Source organism: Amphiura filiformis, chromosome 15 (genome assembly GCF_039555335.1).
Source record: "Amphiura filiformis chromosome 15, Afil_fr2py, whole genome shotgun sequence".
Taxonomy (NCBI): domain Eukaryota; kingdom Metazoa; phylum Echinodermata; class Ophiuroidea; order Amphilepidida; family Amphiuridae; genus Amphiura; species Amphiura filiformis.
The window spans coordinates 40,873,460-40,889,633 of record NC_092642.1 but is presented as its reverse complement, the minus strand read 5'-3'; the positions used below and the strand labels follow the sequence as shown (position 1 = coordinate 40,889,633).

General features: G+C 34.9%; 2 protein-coding genes across 5 annotated transcripts in view; one reads left to right on the top strand and one right to left on the bottom strand.

Moving 5' to 3' along the window:
- Positions 1-16,174, top strand: part of LOC140171644 (phosphopantothenoylcysteine decarboxylase-like) — a 182,197-nt gene that overhangs the window by 10,177 nt on the left and 155,846 nt on the right. For all 4 annotated transcript variants that reach the window (XM_072194937.1, XM_072194935.1, XM_072194934.1 and 1 more), the window contains exons 2-4: positions 193-253; positions 2,614-2,663; positions 3,984-4,143. In XM_072194937.1, coding sequence (XP_072051038.1) covers positions 4,009-4,143 — 135 coding nt within the window. In that variant the 5' untranslated portion in view covers positions 193-253; positions 2,614-2,663; positions 3,984-4,008. The remainder of the gene's footprint in view (positions 1-192; positions 254-2,613; positions 2,664-3,983; positions 4,144-16,174) is intronic.
- LOC140170957 (uncharacterized) overlaps positions 1-16,174 on the bottom strand; it is a 68,873-nt gene that overhangs the window by 13,326 nt on the left and 39,373 nt on the right. The gene's annotated exons all lie outside the window — the stretch shown is intronic.

Below are 16,174 nucleotides of genomic sequence, written 5' to 3'. Positions count from 1 at the left end.
AATGCAGATTTAACTCCTTTACCTTTACCTTTTCAGTAAAACTATTAAAATAAATTTGAAACCAAGTAATTTTACAGAGTGTACAATGAGGATATCCCAACAACATCAAATAAGTAAGGTAAACAGCTGACAGATTAAAATTGTGATTTAGTATTAGTTTTAAAGCTTTCTGTATATTTCCTCTTTTTTCAGTGTTGAAATGAGACCAGACATTGTTCTCTGATAACCATGGAAAGCATCCTTGAAAATTCAGGTAAGCTTACTTATCTACTCTATTATGTAAAAAAAAAGCTTGTTCTACGAGCCTGACCAATCCAGATTTTTTTTTGTATTATAATTTCAAAAAATTGCTAAATATTTACAGATATTTGTGATTTTTAGGTCATTTGCCAAAAAAATTAATTCAACCGACCGACCCTGCCCTAATAAAGTTTGTCTGCCCATATACAGATTTTTTGTGGACTTAGCACTAAAGCACTGTAATCAGGCCTTGTAGAATTTCAATATCTTTACGTGCCCATCAGGCAAGTCCACATGGAAATCGAAATCTACTTGGCCTACTTGATATTTAACTTGACCTGGTCTTTTCACATATAAGTCACTTGAAAAGGGCATTTCGTGATCCACATCCTCATCCCCCCACTGTTTTCAAAAAAAGTTGAGATTTTTATACCACTAGAAACCTCTGGCTACATAATGTTTATGTACCAAAAATTTCTTACAGATTAATTTGTGTAGCAAAAATATCGTCAAATTTGGCCAGAACAAAATTACAACAGTGGCCTATGGAGCAATGTAATGCACATTATCATGCATAACTCGCAAACGTAAAATTGCAATCAACTGAAATTTTTGGAATAAGCTTTTTTCGTGGATATCTACTGAAAATGTCATAAAAAGAGGATGCTAGGATCACAAAATCCTCCTTTAACCTTAAGTTCAAATATTTTGGTGGCACCAAATTTTCTTGATATAGAAAGAATTCCAGTATATTGTTGCAGTAAATTTTGCTGAAATGATACATTTTCATATAGTCACCGTCCATATATGTTTTATTTTTTTCTGTCTGGGGTAAAAGCACCCAAATATTGTCACATAGACCTACTGTCGTATCTCAAAAGTGTGATATTTTTCTTGTCATTTCATTGTGATGACACTGTAAAATTTAACTTAATATATTAATTTTGGGCTATTATCACAATATTCCAATCCCATGTCCATTCATAAAAGAAATATCAAATAACAATATGAAACCCAACAATGTCACTAGACTATTAAAAATATGTTTTATACCGTAATTGATTTAGAATTTTGCATGGTATTTTAGATATAAATATTATGATCTACTGAGACTGCTGATACTGTATAACAGATTATTTTTGCAGGTTAATTTTATAAACTGTTCTGACCAGATTCATATTGAAGCCTATGGGTTAAAACTATTTTTGCAGGTTTTAAATTCCTGGTTGCATGTTTAATAGGGAAATGCAGTTGCATCCCCCACTCATGGACAGTCAGTACATCTTAGGCCGTCATACACAAAGGGCTTTAGCACAAATTCCGTGACAATTTTGAGTGCACTGCTTATGCATGGTGTAGAAGCAAAGTACATGTTGCCCCAATCTGGCTGTTTACGTTGCCACAGAAGTTATATAAACATGTGTTGAAAAAAATTTGGAAAATTTTACTATGTATCCCCTTAATTTTTTTAGATTTTTGACCGTACTGGGCAAAAGAAATTGGGGTCAACAATTCACAACTTCCATCACCAAAATATATTATCAGCGGTGCATTATTAAGAAATTTTTGTGCCCCCCATTCCGAAAACCTGGCTACGCCACCGGGAAAATCCTTGAAAATTTTACTCCCCACAAAAATTTCCAGTTATTTTCAATACAGCTTGTGACACTTGATAACCAGAGGTGCATATATAAGCCAAGTGTCACTGTTTAACCATTTAGAAAATAGCTCATGCTTTACCAGATCATATTTCTCTCGTTTGGTGCCGGTCAAAGATGTTATTCTTCGTACGTCTAACTAGGTCACCGTCTTATATAACAGAAAGCGTTATTAGTAGATGATATATCGATGGGTGAATTTGTATTGATTCATACAAGATTCATACATGTATTCAATTCATTAGTAAATTGTGCAGTATTATTATCACTGTAAATTATGTAGTTATTTTTGCGTTGAAATATTTTCACGATTTCATTTCATGAAAATAAAACCAATCCAAAAATAATCATTTATATGGTATACACGTAACACCAACAGCTGTATCTAACATGTAAATCTATTTTCAGTAAAGTGAGGCCTGTAGGTTTATTAAAGGCCTATTCAGCAATTTGCTCATTTGGAAAAATAATCATCAAAATCATCAAAATTCAGTCTTTGCACCTTTGATTGTAGCATATATAGGTGTGCAAACATAGCCTATCTGTGGTTAAGCTGAAAGCTGTGTATTAAAGAAAAAATAGGAAATATAATATTTCTCTTTAAAAGTAGAGAAATTAGCTACATCTGTTTGAACAGGGCTTGAACCTGTCAATGCTGCTATTTTCCTCGTTTTTTGCCAAATGAATTTTATCAAATTGTTATTTTTTAATACAGGTGCTGATTACATGATGTAACAGAAAGCAAGTTGATCTTATAAGTACACGGTAAGTATAAAAGTTTGAAACATTTTTTCTTATTCTCCCAAGCAATTGAAGTGTTGGTCTTTTGATAGTTTCAAAACATGCTGCAATATGATTTGTCACGATATTAAAACCAGTGTATTTGTAGCTTCAGTTAATGTTCTAGCTAACTATATTTGTAAGAGAAAAGAAGAAGAATGCATCGCACACTAGCACAATATAATTAAACATGAAATTACAAGTGGAAACATAACATGCATAGGCAGATAAACCAGAATAAAAACTCTGGACATACTTGCCTGTGCGGGGACTTGAACCCCAGACCTCTCGCTATGGGCGAGCGCTCTAACTACTGTGGTTAGACAGATATGTCCAGAGGTTTTACTCTGGTTTATCTGCCTATGCATGTTATGTTTCCACATTTGTAATTTTATGTTTAATAATGTAGTGTGTGATGAGTGATTCTTCTTTCCCCTGTAAATTGATATATGTGACTCTCGCCACAACTGAGCCCGGATGTCGCCAGTGCCACTATTGAGATATGCTCCATCGAACTTAACAATAAACAATAGGAAAGAAAGGATTTATTGACTGTTTTATTGATTTTTCACTACTTAAATGTCAAGTACTATAGACATGATATACATCATTTTAAAGCTAATTTCAAGCAGAATATTTTGGTTGAATATCTCAAAAATGATGATTGGCGACATCCGGGCTCAGTTGTGGCGAGGAGTCACATATTAAGAAATATGATTAAGCATCATTAATTTGATCTTTTGCACTAGTTTGTAATGTATGAATGTTTCTATGTTCCAGAGTATGATGCGTAAGCCTCTTCCCTTGTTTATATTTGTCAATTTTTTGTCCGCTACCAAAAAACAAAAACTGCTCAAAGAGTTAACAGAGGGCAACATGTTCATGACATTAAGATGATATTTTACAATAATTTACACATAATTTGTAAACAGTTGATATACATGTAAAACTTTATTCAGTAACTTGTCTTTTTAAGTATGTCATATAGTCCCTATAGAAAGATACTTTCCTAGTACTATTGGTACATAAACAGAGTGAATGAGTGAAATTTTAAGTTTTGGTTGCTCAATTTTGTCTGATTTTTGTAAATAAATTTGTAAGGTGATTGTAGTAACATTGCATTCACCAATAATTCACTGCATAGTATCCCAAGTATATTGCATTATGCATTTTATGCAGACACTATATGTTTTATGCAGCATGTATAGCCCACTATATGTACTGCCAACCTGTCAAAGTGATCAAGTGTAGCAGTACTTAAGTGTAAGGTCTTTCAAACATTAAGGTAATGATTGTTCCTTCCAGGACACATGCAGGTGTGTAATTGATAATGACTGATACAGCAACAGCAACAGCGCCAGGTCCGAGCAGTGAAGCCAAGCGCCATGTATTGATAGGCTGTACAGGCAGTGTTGCCTCTATCAAAGTCCCTCTGTTGGTTGAGCAGCTCTTGAAGACTAATAAGGTAAGCAAACTTCAATATTGGACTATTCCAGTTTAAAATCGTACACCCTGTGTGGAAAAGTTGACTTTAATCTCCCACACAGGGGGTGTAGATTTCAAATGGAGCCACCCATTTCAGGTAACTCCGATTTGAAATTCATGCCCCCTGTGTGCACGATTAAGCTCATGTCTTCCATAGGGGTGTGTATGGATTTCAACTGGAATAGCACAGTCTATTATAACCAGATTGTCACCTTAATCAATCATTTTTGAATAAGTAAAAGGTAGTTTTGACGAGGCAAGTGATTGATTCATTCGTCATGTTCATTGGTCATGGTAATGGAAAAGCTATACGCTGTAATGATTTTGATGTTTTTCTCCATTGCATATGACATTTTGTATTATCTGACATGATCGGATCCAATCAGCCTGAAGTTAGCAATATATAATGAAATTGTGATAAGGAGCAAAAAATACATTTTAAAGATAAGAAAATTAACACACTTTTGCAACCATGGATGCCGGATGTGGGGATTTATCAAAAAGCGTATATACTGAGCAAGTTACTAATGGTACTAACCGGGGTACTAAAGTTTTGTTTTGGTAGGGACGTGCCGCTGAGATTTTGGAAGTAGACCCATTTGTCAAGAAATTTGGACCCATTGATATACCAAAAGCCAAAATTTTCGGCCGAATTTACCCAAAATTGTCTTAGTTTTTACAAATTTTCCCAAAATTTTGGGAAAATTTTGGCTAGATTAAGGAAAAATTGGGCTGTTTTCCGAAAAAATTGAGAAAATTTTGAAAAAAGGACCCATTCATATACAAAATAGGCTTTGAAAAAGGGGTCATTGATATACCAGAAGGCTGAAAATGCTACCCATGTTTGCGGCACGTCCCGTATGGTCATTTGTACTGAGTACCCCGGGGTACTAACTCAATTTTCAAAATGTCTGACTTTGGGCTGAGTAGATTTGATCATGTCATATACACCTCAGCAGTACAGTTGTTGATGTTACCAGGGAGGCAATGGCAATGACAGCTCGCTTGAAATCCATTATAAATTTACTTTTTAATATGAATCTTTCAATAGCTTCAAATAAAGTGTATAGAGGGTAGCCATAAAGCATATCACTATACTAGCTCAGAAACTGGCTGTAAGTTACATTATACAGATATACACTAATGGCACTAGGCTAAAATTTGCTTTAACTGAAATTTTACAACTTTTATGTGATGCTGAAAATTAGCAAGATATTCATATAATTACAAAAGAAGTTTGCACCCACCCCCCACCCCCAATGTACCAACTCTCTTTAAGAGGTTTACCAAGATTTTAAAAATTGCAGGGAAACTTGGGCAAAACGGACATACTGGTATAATAAATTAAGAGAGCAAAAAAATGAAACTTATGGGATTTGAACCAGAGCACTTAAATATTTCTGGTTTAGTGCTCATCTAGCTGCACCACACAGGATGTAAGTGGATTGCTGGTAAATCTTGACTATTCATGATCACTATTCAAGTGTCTCAGTGGCCAGAATTTATTAAAGAGTCTAAATGCCCCTAGCAAGCAGGGGTAAAACGATACAAAACACAGATAAATATATTATATAATAGAGGATCATGAATAAGGATGAGAGCACAAGAGAGTAATAAACAGGAAAGGGAAGTTAGTTGGGGCGATATTACAAATTGAAAGAGCAACAAATATGTTTTTAATATTAAAACAAAATCCCTTGGATAATTTAGCAAAAAATGAAACTTGTGGGAATCGAACCAGAGCACTCAAGATATTTCTGGTTTAGTGCTCATCAGCTGCACAACACAGGACATATGTGGATTGCTGGTAAATCTTGACTATTCATGATCACTTTCTCTCTCAAGTGTCTCAGTGGCCAGAAACAATTTATTAAAAAGTTTAAATGCCCCTAGCAGGTAGGAGTAAAACGATATAAAACACAGATAAATATATTATATAATAGAGGATCATGAATAAAGATTGGAGCACAAGAGAGAAATAAACAGGAAAAGGAAGTCAGTTGGGGCGATATTACAAATTATGAGAGCAACAAATAAGTTTTTAATATTAAAACAAAAATCCCCTAGATAATTTATGAGGCTCTAACACTTGAATACTGTCAGCATGCTTCATGCACACGTTGACATAAAGGGCTCTTTGAAACACTACAAGAAGTTGAAAATGTTTTTGCATTCTGAAGTGTCTTTTTCAGGCTAAATTGAACAAACCTGTCATTTTTATTCCTGGAGTCAACCGTTCAGCGCATTCATACGTGCCGTTCTGACATGTGTATTAAATTTGATGTTTACACTATGATAGAAAAATTCCATATTTTGAAAAATTGCTAAAATGATGGAGTCTATATTCTTCTGTTCTTCACTGCAAATGATGAACTGAATTCACCCTTCGGGAATGATTAGCAATAGGTTTAATTTAGAATCTAGTAAAAATTACCTTTGTTCAAATAGTGGATTACATCACAAAGGCCAAGTTATAAAGAAATAAAAACAAGCCCTTGAGGCTAAGTATAGAAGCACCTGTTAGAATTTACAATTTTGAGCTGATCTGAGAAATAATTGTGGTTTCATACTTCATGCCGCTGAGCGGTGTGACGCTTCATCGTGCCACTTGCATTTTTCTCTAAGCGGCAATCAACCTGAGTACTGGCAAGACTGAAAGCCAATTTTGCTTCTCTGTGCTCATTGGCCAAAAATTGTTTCCTGTTCTTATTCGTCAAAGCGGCAACTCCGTAGTTGATCTGAATTCAACGCCTAGCGATCTGCCGCTTTGGACAAAGCGATGGAGTGATCGATGTATCGGCTTGCCGCTGGTCACCGCGGCATTGCGAGGCAAGCTGCGTATGACGTAAAAATCTTCGTTGAAGCGGCATGATAAGTATGAAACCAGCATTATTTGCATGAGAGATTAATAATAAATTTGGGTAAAGAAAGGTTACCCTTATAACCCCATGATAAACACACCATATACACCACAGAAAATTCTCTATAGGATTAGAGCTGTGAAACTGTCATCAATACAGGTAGCCATGACTGACCTACCTGGTAGTATAAACACAACAAATCTATCTATTTCCATCTAGTATGAAGCCCCAAGCTTTTCCAGGTAGAGAAACCACTCAACTAAAGTAGTGTGCATGCAAAGATGACCATCAATCATATTTCTGTTTTCTTTCATTCAAGTCTCTCTTTTCTATGCAGTTGTTTGTTTTTTTTTCGTTTTTTTCTTTCTTTATTTTCTCTTTTTTTCTTTCTTTCTGGTCATTTCTTTCTTTCTTTCTTTCTTTCTTTCTTTTTTCTTTCTTTCTTTCTTTCTTTTTCTTTCTTTCTTTCTTTCTGACTGCAGCGATTTCTTTCTTTCTTTCTTTCTTTCTTTCCTTCTTTCCTTCCTTCCTTCCTTCCTTCCTTCCTTCAACAAAATGGTTTCATAATTTTCGAATGTCCTTCATTTTATTTTTATTTGATCATGATAATGTTCGTTTTCCTATCACTTAATTTAGAAACGGCCGTAATTCCATTCAATAAACTGTACGAATCCCATTCCTCTGTACGAATCCACACTTTGTGCAGAAAAGTGTTGATTTGTAGAAAATAATCTACAGTTTATTGAATAGACTGACGTCACAGCAATGGTTTAAGAATTGAAAATTCACAGTGGATCATATTTTATTTTGTTTGGCATGTTATGCTCATAAAAACTACCTCGGTTTTTTTAAATGTCAACAAAGTCTTTGCAGATTGCAAAGTGTGTGTCAATTGCACAATGGTATTCTATGCCCAACTGCATTGTTCCCATTCTATATCAAGCAACAATGAATGATATCATTTTTGCCAAATTCATTCCAAACAATATATAATCATCTCCCATCCCAAGTTCATGACTTTTTCAAAAAAAACAAGTAATCAATAATGACATTCACATTGAATGTTCAATTAACACTATAAGATAACATTCTATCTACTTCAGTACATCTGTCACAACTATGCATGCATCATCAAGATTTTGACATTATATGCTTCCCAGCTTACGACCACACAAATGAATGAAAATGTAGGATTTCATCTTATCCAGATAAAAAAAACTCACCAACTTGACAGAGATGACAAGAACACAGCTAAAATTTGCACTTACTCTGTGAACAGTTATTTCCATCGGTTCTTCTTCACACAGCCATAATCAGGCCACATTGTATATAGGTTACTAAGCCTACCATTTTCTCACTTGTCATTTTGTAATGTGCACTGTGAGTGACCGACCGCTATTTTCCTTGCTCAACTCCGATGCCAGCCTGGCTGCCTGAGGATCATATACTGTGCACCGAGCTGGCAGCCTGCCTAGCTGTACCTACACACACACACGCACAAACCAAATGTCACAATGGTTCCTGAGCACTTTCTAATAAAGCCTTAATGTATGTGCCCTGTCTCCTACTATTAACCGACTGTTTTTTCTTTTTCGTCTTCGCTTAAGAGTCAAATAGTAGTTTATAAATAGTCGTAAATGAGAATTTTTTGGCTGATTTCCCTTGTACCGCGAAGTGGAAACGTCGTCATATATGAACGTTGATAATAATCACAGCGCACGGATTGCCGATGTTGTAAAAGTAAACAACTGGCGAAATCATAAGAATTGCGAGTGTTAGATTCAATCTAAAAAGGATTTATGCATCAAATCCTCTATTTGAGTTTAATTATAGACTAGAATTGTGTGCGAAATAACAAGGAAATAACAAATAAAGGTAATAATGATTTTTTTATTATGTGTACTTTTCATAAAGTAAGTGTTTTCTTTATCACATTTCCCTCTAACAGGCCTCATCTTCTTCTAAACAATCTAGATAAACTCTGTCAACATATATGAATTATCTCAACTTCTCTCATCGTGCACTGACCTAACAATAATATGCATCATAAATAACTTGTATTTTCTTACGTAGCTCGTTAACTTATCCTATCAAATTTCAAACATGACGCTTCAGGTAGAGAAAATAAGCGGAGATAGGAAAATAAATATTTTTCACGGCAGGCGGACAGTTTCTATGAAATTCAATATTTTTCTGATGTGGTGCGTTTATGTCACTAAATATGAGTTCTTTGACCAAGAAGGATATGACAAAGTGAGCAAAAATGGAATTAAAAATGATGTGTACAGAGAGTACCCAGCAAATACAAAAACATTTAAATGTTATATATACATATGCTTGTATTATGTTATAAATGTTTTTTGGTTTTGATCAAACATTTAAATGTCTTATATTTGGAAAAACACTACATGTAGAACAACATTTTTAAAATGTTGTTCAAATTCTAGTATTTTTGGCAAACAGTTTTGCTAAATATTTGTCAAAAGTTGAAAAATATTATGTTAGAATGTTTTGCAGCAAGTTTTCAAAAACATTTTTGAATGTAAAAACAGTTATATCTTTAAGGGGGTACTACACCCCTGCCCAATTTTGTGCCTATTTTTGCATTTTTCTCAATAATTATAACGCATTGGTGACAAGAAAGATATGTATATTATAGGGGCAAGGTCTACAACTATTGCACTGGAAATTTTATTTCAACACAGACAACAGTTGTGGAGTTACAGTCAAAAATGAGGGAAAAGCAATATTTGATCAATATATCAATAACTACTTGCCTTGAGTTGCTGAATTTTAAGTGCAGTAGTTGTAGTCCTTGCCCCCATAATATACATATCTTACTTGTCACCAATGCGCTATAATTTTTGAGAAAAATGCAAAAATAGGCACAAAATTGGCCAGGGGTGTAGTACCCCCTTAACAACTCAACATGTATAGTTTTTCTGTAAATCATTTTGTGTTTGCTGATGGGTATATACAAATAAAAATCCTTAAAACATAAAGCAAAAACAAACTTAGAGCTTAATTTAATATAAATGCATGCCTGAAGAAAAGAGTATTTTTGAGCTGCACTTCAACAACTAGGTCAGTGTGATATTTGCAAAAGGTTCAAGTTCTACATAATAAGTGGAATTTTGCAATTATTTGGAATGACGGAGATGGGTTATTGCAAATTTTGCAATTATTTGAAATGACGGAGATGGGTTATTGATTTTCTCTCTTATCTTTTTCTGGTTTTCTTTTCTTTTTGTTTCTTGTTCAAGCTTTGCCATTTGAAATTTGCAGGGGAGCTTTCTTGCTCTCCTTGAGTGCTACAGGAGAGCGAGCACTAGGAGAGTATTTTTCCTGTACTGTATATACTGTACTGACGCGAGTATAGTCCCACCCTCAAATTTTTTTTTTTTTTTTGCAAGTTATTTATTTTTTCGGCTTTGGAGTGTCCCAGGACCTAGACCTAAATGCTAGGATCATTCATGGTTGACCTAAAAAAAAATAAATTTCAAGATGTTTTGTATTTTTAATATGAAAATTGATACTTGGTATTCATGTCATAGTCTATTAAGGGGGTACTACACCCATTGGATTTTTTTGCGGGTTTTTTGTTTTTTTTGAAGAAATCAGAAAAAAAAATTGGTCAAAGTGGTATGCAAAATGAAGGGCAAATCTTCTCGTTCTATTGGTGACATCGGTATCAATGTAGCTTACATGCTTTTAAAGGTAGAAGCCGGAAGTGGTACATAGGCATGCATTCATGAAATCGAGTTTCTTGAGAATTTCAGAATTGCTATCGTAAATCAAATTACACACACATGTTAAGCATTTATGACAGACGCTAAAACTATAAAATTTATTTTTTTGGGGAAATTAATTAATTATGCACAGCTTTGAAAACATTAATATGCATCAATTTCATGTTATCAATGAAATTAAACTTATTTTTCCCCTTCCAGTTGACAATGATATGCAAAATTTGTGTTCGCAAGGCAGCATATTTGTTTCAGGTTTGATAAGGTTGAAATTAAAGAACAGTCAATGTCTTGGTTTTAAGTATTAAATGATTTTTAGGGTCAGACTAAGTAAAACACGAACATTGAATATAACGTGAAACGATGTACGGCAAGTATGTGTTTGGGACAATTAGTTAATTTCTCGCAACTTATTGCACAAAATCAACTAAAATGGGAACATAACCAGTGTATGTTGGAGTATAATTAATATGCCATCATTTGTACTTACATCGGACACCTCAATCCACTCCATTTTCACTTGAAACAACCGCTGCCAGTGTATGATATTTCCATAAATAAACGTCGCCATTTTAACTGAATTTTCATTTCGATCTTGGGCGGTACTTGCTACAATTACGATACCAGTGGTATCGTAATTGGTATCGGCTACTTTTGACAGATAGCAAAAATAAAATGTACTATTATGAAACATATTGAAAACAAAAATATTTGAAAATTGAAAACAAATATAAGCAAATATTCTAATCTGTCATTCTCTATTAGCAACTTCAGGTAGCGAATAAATTGTTTGTGGTATAGTGATTTAATTCCAATGGATTGTCCCCCATTTGCAGCTAGACTTTATGGGTTATCCTAGCATTTCGGCTTTTTGGTGTCTTTGCTTGTATCCATGTATTTCATATATGCTAAATTTGTGATAATTTGTGATTGATTATATTTATTGTTCTTGTCGATTTTGCGAATAAATATGAATGAATGAATGAATGAATGAATGAATGAATGAATGGGATTGTGTATGGGATATACACTCATCGGCATACCATGCCTGATGGCGTGATATTTCGAGTGATAGAGGTGAAGTTTATGATGCTGGTTTTTTTTGCAAATTTCCAATGTTTTTCGCTTCCAAATGTATTGGGAACTTTCATAATGATTGCATATTAAAGACCCATTCAGTGATCCCAGCGCAATGTGTAAAAAAATTAAAATTGTTTGTAGGATCACAGGGGTTGATGTAGGCCTACATAGACCGCGATCACTTGTTCAAAAAGTTCAAAAAAGATAAAGTCGAAGCCAACCAATTTGCATGTACTATATGGACGATAATTGTATAAGGATTACTTGGCGACTGCCAAATTTGAAGAAAAAAATCGCCTTCGGCTTAAAAATCCGGTAAAACTTGAAAATTTATGAAAATTCAGCTCAAAATCCAAGATGGTGGCCGTAAAGTTAAAATTGTCAGAAGAAGAAAACTAAATCGAAGCCAAGCCATAACATGTCTCACATGATAGGTAATTGCATAGAGATTAATTGGGGACTTTAAAAAATGAAGAAAAAATTGGTCTTTGGTTTTAAAATGCAAAAAAATGGCAAAAATCCAAAATGGCGGATATACGAAGGCATTCAAATTGTCTTTTGGTATTTTTGAAATGACAAATTTGGCAAAAAACGAAAAAAAAACAACCCAGCAGTAGGCCTACTGACGAAGTTGAAGCCACATTCAAATACACGATACTGTCAGTATCTAAATTACAGATTCGTGAACGTAAAATGTCTTTCGGCTGAACCACTGCAGGCTATGTTTAGCACATCTATGACAATGACAAAGGTACAAAAATCTGAATTTTGATGATTTTTACTATCGTCCGGATAAGAAAATCACTGAATGGGCCTTTAACTAGGCCTATTTTATCATTTTGGAAGAAAAAAGAAACATCTAAAAATTTGAAACGATCGTATAGGCCTACAAGGCATTAAAAAGAAAGTTGCATTAAGCTTGATGCATCTAGATGATTAAAGTGATGCTTGCTACTGGTTTTATTATCACCTGTGTTGTTTGTGTTTACGATTCAGTAATCCCACAAAGAGTAAGTTTAGTTCATTAATGTGGTAGGCCTACAGCCACACGTACCCCGCATCCCCTGAACATGATCCTACTCATTTCAGGCGCAGATTTTAGGGGGGAACGCCGACTGACCCGCTACCTGCCCCCCCAAAAAAAAAAAAGAGGAAAGGCGAGAAGAGAAGAGAAGAGAAAGGGGGAGGAGAAGAGAAAAGGGAGAAAAGGAGAAGAGAAAAGGAAGGTTAAAATTGTACGTAATTGAGTAGGCCCATGCTTAATAAAAACCCGCACAGTCGGGTCGATTTGAAGTAGGTCCTATAATAATGGCCTGCGATTATTTTAGGCATTGGGCTTGAAGGCGGGTCCGCATCCTAAAGCATGTGAAAATTACGGCGGCCCCACCGATATGCAGGGTCCGTCACATTTTGCCACCAAAGTCATTATTCCTGCCGACTTCATCGATTTATGCACGGCTTTTACCATGTTTACGGATCTCAAATTTTGCAAATTGAGTTCGGGCCCTTTTTTATAAGCAATTGATTTGAATAGTGTAAAAATGATGCACCAAATAAATGGCTTGAATTGGACCAGGGTGCAAATTGTGATTTCTTCCTCAGGAGCAAGGTTTTTAGACTCAAAATTTCCTCAATCATACCATGCATAAATAGCTTTATTCTATATTTCAAAAGATGGGAATGTTATACATATTGTGTATTTTTAGAACGACTCAATGTTAAAGTCTTCAAGTTTCCAAAAAAGACTTTATATGAGAAAAATGTGCGCGCGTAGCGAACAAAAAAATGCTATGTTACACTAGTTTTAGGCTCCTTTCCCCTTTTATTTTCCTTTACCCCCCATTTCTTCTTTCATTTTTTGTCAGAGGGAGTACAACTTGTTCAGTGCTTCATGGTTCTTCTTTTTAAATTCTGTCAATATTAGTATTGATACACTGAATTCCTTCATAACTTTTGTTCCCATAAAATCCTCATTGCTGCCTCTCTATAAATTTCCTCAGATATGATTGCCGCCTCTGTAAATTTCCTAAGCTATGTGCCCTGTTTCCACCTGTCTTCATCCAACTTCTTTTTTTCCTGTTAAATTATATTGAATACCTCCTATAGGCCTATGGTGATGATTATTGTAAATTTCCTCATATCCCATTTCCATATTCTAACACCAACACCGTCCTCTTTTTTGCTCTTATGTCTTGAACAATATTGTGAATTCCTCCAAATTGGCACAACCAGTGTCTTTAAAGATTTCCTCTTTTCCATTCAGTAGCTTCACTGCCTCACAGCCCTCCCTAAGTTGTACCTCACTCCTTCTTTTTTCTTTCCTCTTTCCCCCTTCCTCTACTCTTTTCTTTTCTTCCTCCTTTTTCCTCTTTCTTTTTTTCTTCCCATGGCATTATTTCCTTAATTTTAACTCTCATTTCCTAGGAGCAGTGCTCCTCGCCCCGCACAATTTGCATCCCTGATCATTTTGCAAATTTTTCAAACAGGAGGAACATCCGTCCTCAGACAGCGTAGTGGATAAACATATGACCATTTTCGCTCTTCTTTCGACATTTGCAAATTTCCTATGTTAACACAATTTATAGGGAAAACTTGTCCACGGAAGGTTTCATGGACCGTCATTAATTTTACAGATTTGCGGCTTTTTCGACTAAAATTTTACACTATTAGGCCTAATAGTGCCAAAATTGTCCACCAAATCGCTTCAATTAGATCTTCATTTTGCACAAGTTTCTTACTTCTGAGGGGGGAACATCCCCCCTTAGACAACCCCCTGCGTCGCGCAAGCGCGCTCCGCGGCCATTTTATTTTCATTTTATTTTATTTTTTCTAAAAATTCGCCCCACCCCTGACTGCTCTAGATCATGGAAATACTATTTCCATGTCTAGATCGACAATCGGTATCAAAAGCTGGTATCGCCCATCCCTATGGAGATTGACATAGACGCAGGTGGCATAGGAAGCGCAACACGTGACGCACGAGGCTGGCGAAGATACAGGGCTGACAGCCCCATTCCAAATACACGGTTAGCGATTACAAATGGAAAATTAACATACTTGCAGTGTGGTACATTGTCGTACCCGACGGTTTTAGAGTAAAATAATTTTGCTTTGACACCACATAACAAATTTAGAATTGTTTGTGAAGATTTCATGATTATGTGTTAATCCAATGGCGACCTCAAAATTGGCGTTATCGCTTCCATCACCGCCTGATAGACGTATTACAGGAATATCGCTAAAAAAAATATCAACCAGTCAACTTTACGACAAAAAGGTGAAACAGGACACTTTTACAAAGTTTTTTTCATAATTTTTATTATTTCACATGATCCGTGCATATATCGCCTAGCTATAAATGAAAAAATATTTTTTAGACCAATCAAACCAATATATGGGTGTAGTACGCCCTTAATGATTTCAAAATGCATTCAAATTCAATGCATTTTGAAATCATTAATAGACTATGACATGAATACAAATTATCAATTTTCATATTAAAAATACAAAATATCTTGAAATTTTTTTATATTTTTTTTTTTAGGTCAACCATGAATGATCCTAGCATTTAGGTCTAGGTCTAGGGACACTACAAAACCGAAAAAAATAAAAAATAAAAAAAATGGGATTTAATTCGAGTATAGTCCCACCCCCAATTTTGAAAAATGTTCACCCAAAACGGGGTGGGACTATACTCGGTCAGCACGGTAATATATAATGATTATTATTGTAGGGGAGCAATAAAAAGCTCTAATCAGCTTTATTTGAGGAGAGTGATGGGGAGTAATCGCTCTAGCTCGCCTCAAATGGCAAAGCCTGCTTGTTTTACTTTATTGTTATTTATTATTATTATTATTTTAATTATTATCATTATTTATGATGATGATGATAATGATGATGATGATGATGTCGACGATCACGATGCTGCTGCTGCTGATGATGATGATTATTATTATTATGTTTTTTTAGTTGCTTTGTTCTTTATTTGTTTTTGTTACCTATTATAGTGTCAAGGAAAAAATGTGTAGGGCGGTTTTGTATCCATATATCAACACTCTCACATAAGGTTATACAACGAAAATAGAAGAACGTATTCAAAGCTATATAGCGTTGCCAATGAGTTGAGCTGGCAGCTAAAGCTTTAGCCATTAACCATTTACCACCATTTAAATATGCAACTATACAAGTACAGAACCCTATTCAGCCTATCTAGAATAACCTTCACAGCCATGATCAGCTCCCATGGTATGAGTTAACCTGGGATGTACATAAAAAGTCAGGGAATTCTGTATACAGGAGAACATACTAACATGTTTTGCTACAA